This window comes from Nicotiana attenuata, chromosome 8 (assembly GCF_001879085.1).
Source record: "Nicotiana attenuata strain UT chromosome 8, NIATTr2, whole genome shotgun sequence".
In the NCBI taxonomy this organism is placed as follows: domain Eukaryota; kingdom Viridiplantae; phylum Streptophyta; class Magnoliopsida; order Solanales; family Solanaceae; genus Nicotiana; species Nicotiana attenuata.
Window position 1 is genome coordinate 11,783,563 of NC_031996.1, and position 4,270 is coordinate 11,787,832.

Here is a 4,270-nt window from a genome sequence, read left to right on the forward strand (position 1 = left end):
ATGAACAATTAAACCCTAGTTTCTAGAGAATTCAGAGAATGAAGAAAGGAGGAAGAAGAAAATGAAATTGATTTCTAATTCTATTTTTACTGTACATTCCAATGCACAGTATTTAACTATATTCTAACATCTTAACTAACCACTCACGTGTGTATCACATGTGTGAGTGTGTATTGTCTAAAATGCCCTTCTAACATTCTACCTCTTAACTCTCAATACTTCACAATCATAAACAAGCTGAAACAACAGAGGATGGCGATCCAGTAGCCATTGGCACCAAAATAAAGAAGATACTTTCTACCAAGCAGCCATAGGTACCAAAAAAAGGAAGAGACACATTCTGTCAAATGTTGCGCTTTAACAGGATATACAATCTCATTAAGATGTAGGGATTGACTATCTGTCAGAGCTGAATAAACAAGTCAATACCCACCTTAAGAGCTCATTGACACAACATGTGCCGAGCTGAATAACAGTATTGACGACTAATCTTGGGTAAGGTATGCTAGTAATCACGAATGAATATGCAGCCTAGGATCATTAGAAGCTAATAAGTTTCATTGAGATAAACGTCATTATTTTCAATTCGGGACACAAATAAAAGCTATGTTCATCCAATATAAGACTCTGGAATTGCTCCTGCTTGTAAGGTGAAAGCAGAACCTGTGTACTCAGTTAACTACTTTGCTCTTGAGCGTCCTAATAACCTTCAGTTTATAGTACACAGCCACAACATAGTCATACCTCACATCCCATTGTCCTGGACTTCAATTGTTCCTACCCTAGATACTGGTTAAATTAGAGTTTTCCTTTGTTGATAAAGCACCGCAACTTGTCACAAAAAACTGCTGAAAAAACACCCTCCACTTCTAAAGACCTCACAAACTCCTCAGCCTTCTCCACATTTCCCCCATTTTCCCAATATTCTACACAGGTACGTAACGTCTCCCTGCTAGGTTTAAATTTAGGCGGGCAGATTGAGACTGCCTTGCTCAATGCTTCTACGGCTTTTGAGACCTGATCTTCATGGATATACCCACTTGCCAAATGACACCATGTGGCGACTGAAGGAACACCTCCTTTTGATGATCCTCTGTCAATAAGGGCCTTAGCCTTCTGTAGAAGACCATTTCTACAATAAGCGCCAATCAAAATATTTGGAACACGGAAGTCATAGGATAACCCCCTCGATTCCCATTCCTCAAATATTTGTTCAGCTCCTTCTATGTCGTCAAATTTCATTAATGAGCTCATCATGCTAATGTAACCCTTATTATAAATTGGCTGATTCTGCTTGTACAGATCCCAAACTCGGCGAACCTCTTGCTTCTTTCCAGCTTTTGCATACTGTCTCAGTAATAAATCAAATGCAACGTTATTTTTCTTGACAGGGGCAAGCATGCCCTCCAGTTTAGTTAGCATTCCCAAAGCTTTTTCCACTTGCCCAACTTTAAGATACATCTCTGAAGCGATACTATAAGTGTTCCAATCCAATGTGATCCGTTGATCAGATTCCATCATCGTTACTATTTTATCTATTCCATCAGAATCTCCAGCAACAGCATATGCACTTAACCGGATCATGAGAGTGAACTGGTCAAATATTATACCCTTCCCCTCCATTTCATTCATCATGTTGTCGATTTTTTCCCAACTTCCTGTTTGATAATACATTTTCATCATAAAATTGTAGCACAATGGTGTTCTAGCAAGCCCCATATCTCTTACTTTCTGCATGATTTCCTCAGCTTTCTGAACACACTTTTCACTGGTATAGCAGTTTAGAAGAGCTGAATAAACATGAAAGCCTTTCAGCTGTTGTGGGATGCTATTTAAGTACTTCTCAACTTCTTCTAGACCTTTAACTTTAAACAACAGATGAATTCGTGCTGCAATATCAGCAGGTTGGGGGCTGAAAAATCTTTTGTCAGTCATCCAATAAGATACCTGCCAACATAATTAAGAAGATCACTCAAGAGGGCAGAGGCAAGATTGATTAAAATCAGCTGAGTATGAAATAAAGCTAGCAGCTTGATGTTTTCGCTTAGATCTGCCGACACGTATGCAAAATTTTGTTCTTTCCACATCTTGAAAGAGTGAGGAACTATGTCCCTTATAATTCATATACAACACAGATTAGCCTTTGGTAGTTAGGTAAACCATTGGCATTTAAAACACATGGCCAGGGCCACAAAGGAATAGAGATTACTCGATTAGTGCACAAAATCATGCACAACTTTGATATCTCTCAAGGACACACACCACGGCCTTTTTTTAAAGGTGAAGTAGTCTTATAGATAAACTAGCACAGAGGGTGTGCTAATATTACTGTACAATATCTTCAGAAGCAAAACAGCAAAAGTTTGCCCCCTTTACTCCTGTAGGGGCTTCTAATAGTTGTAAAACTGATTCAGCCTTGTTTACATGTTCCATTCTACACCATAAGCAGAAACAGAAGTATACAGTTAAGTTTTATCTTGATGATAGAGTAGCGCTAGCAGTCTTCGGAACATCTTCAATTTCTTTGAGTCCATATAGTCCACCATATGCATGCTGGTATAGCATTCCACCACATGAGCATGCCACACACCAGCCTTTTTTATGAAGAAATTTTTATATTCCCAGGCAATATTTGTCATAAGACATAACAGCAGACACAAAAAGAGTAGGAACCCAAGTGTCAAAGACACCCCGACAGGGATCCTTGGTATTAACGGAAAAGCATTTAGTTCGCAGCAGACAAACTGAAGCGCAGTGCAGTGCACCATGAAGGCTTTCCCAGTGTTATGCCTAAGCCCACCGGTAAACCCTCGATAACAACCACAAGCAGAAAGTTGTTATGCATCAGCTAATTCACATTGGACCTTAATTACCTGGAATGATAGGCTTTACCCTTTACCCATTTGTTTTAAAGAAACAAAACACAAAAAGAAATGGACTAATTCACAATACATTGGGTCAAATTCATAGAACAAAGAACAGGCTAAGAGAGTGTTTGGTTAAGCTTATAAGCTGGTCAAACTAGTTTGGAAAAGGTCCAAAGTACTTGCAAGTCAAGTGCTTATAATACCTCGGGACCCCTAAATAAAACCCCCAACTTCCTCTCTATTCCATGTCCATAGTTCCTCCTTTTCCTTACAAATATACTCTTATTTATAGTATTTTTTGTAAAAAATTTATGAGTAGTTTAGTCAATTGCTTATTATCAGTTTCAGCACTTCTATTCAAATGCATAAATGCTAAAAATTACATCAGTTTCAGCACTTCCATTCAAACACGTAATTGCCGGTACTTCTATTCAAACTTGTAGTTGCTAAAATCAAATCAGTTTCGGCTTGCCTATTCAAACATATAACTACAACAACAACAAACCCAGTGAAATCCGTCCTTACCCCTAAAGTAGAGAGGCTGTTTCCGATAGACCCCCTGCTCAGAAAAGAGCTAAAATTAAATCAGTTTCAGCACTTCTATTCAAATAAGTAAATGCTAAAATCGGTACTTATCAGCACTTTATGCTTATTAGCTATTTACAATCAGCTAACCCTAACGCGCTCTAATTACAAGAGCGTGACTAATAGAAAGGTGTAGTTAGTTATGTTACCTCAAGGGCATGTTTGTATCTTCTGTAGCCTCTTAATTCTTTAATCATATTCTGAAGGTCTTCTTTAACCACATGTTTCCCTTCATTGATCCATTGATCAAGTACGGGTACTATCGACTCATTTGGGTCCCCTAAAGGTGAAATTCTTCTGTACAGTGAGTCTCCATTGGGTGATCTATACAGATGTTTACTTGACGTTGGAACATAGAAACGGTTTAACACATTTCTGTGAGCGGATGAATTTGAAGAATTTCTTATGATAGAGATAAAAAGCTTCATTTAGGGTTTATGGTGAATTTGGGGAAAGTGAAGCAGAAATGGCGTTGGGGTTTAAGGCTTTGGCGGGGGCTGAAAATGATGAAGTGCACAAATAGCCACTTTAGACCGCTATTAAAAGCATAATCAAACTCTAGCTTGATTGGTCAAGCTTCCAAAATTTTAAAAATGTGCAATTTTGAAAATTCTTTCAAAAAATAATTTGTATTTAGCTAATCACTTTAAAAAGTATTTTTGTGTATTTTTAAAGATTAAGACGTCTGAATCTGAATACATATCTGAATATCAAGTTGTGTATTAAGATTAAGACATCTGAATCTGAATACACATCTGAATATATTAAGATGTGTATTAAGATCTGAATAGAAATAATTAAGATTGTTTGATTTTTAA

The 4,270-nt window shown here is 37.5% G+C and overlaps 1 protein-coding gene across 3 annotated transcripts; it reads right to left on the reverse strand.

Annotated features, from left to right (window-relative positions):
* On the reverse strand, nucleotides 314–3,961 carry LOC109230911 (pentatricopeptide repeat-containing protein At2g20710, mitochondrial-like). Of its 3 annotated transcripts, none has more exons than XM_019396391.1 (3): nucleotides 3,602–3,694; nucleotides 3,393–3,426; nucleotides 314–1,947 (listed from the first exon to the last, which is right to left on the reverse strand). In XM_019396391.1, exons 1-3 carry the CDS (start codon nucleotides 3,610–3,612, stop codon nucleotides 799–801), a joined length of 1,194 nt encoding a protein of 397 aa, XP_019251936.1. In that variant the 5' UTR covers nucleotides 3,613–3,694; the 3' UTR covers nucleotides 314–798. The 3 variants fall into 3 exon arrangements, with proteins under 3 accessions (XP_019251936.1, XP_019251935.1, XP_019251934.1); XM_019396390.1 differs by having other exon boundaries at nucleotides 3,393–3,441; XM_019396389.1 differs by lacking the exon at nucleotides 3,393–3,426 and having other exon boundaries at nucleotides 3,602–3,961.

Bases quoted from the DNA above. Each gene is read 5' to 3' on its own strand.
- LOC109230911 (XM_019396389.1), bottom strand. From the start codon at position 3,880: ATGAAGCTTTTTATCTCTATCATAAGAAATTCTTCAAATTCATCCGCT. The intron at 1,948-3,601 runs GTAACATAACTA...TTATGTTGGCAG, and splicing joins GATACAAACATGCCCTTGAG to GTATCTTATTGGATGACTGA.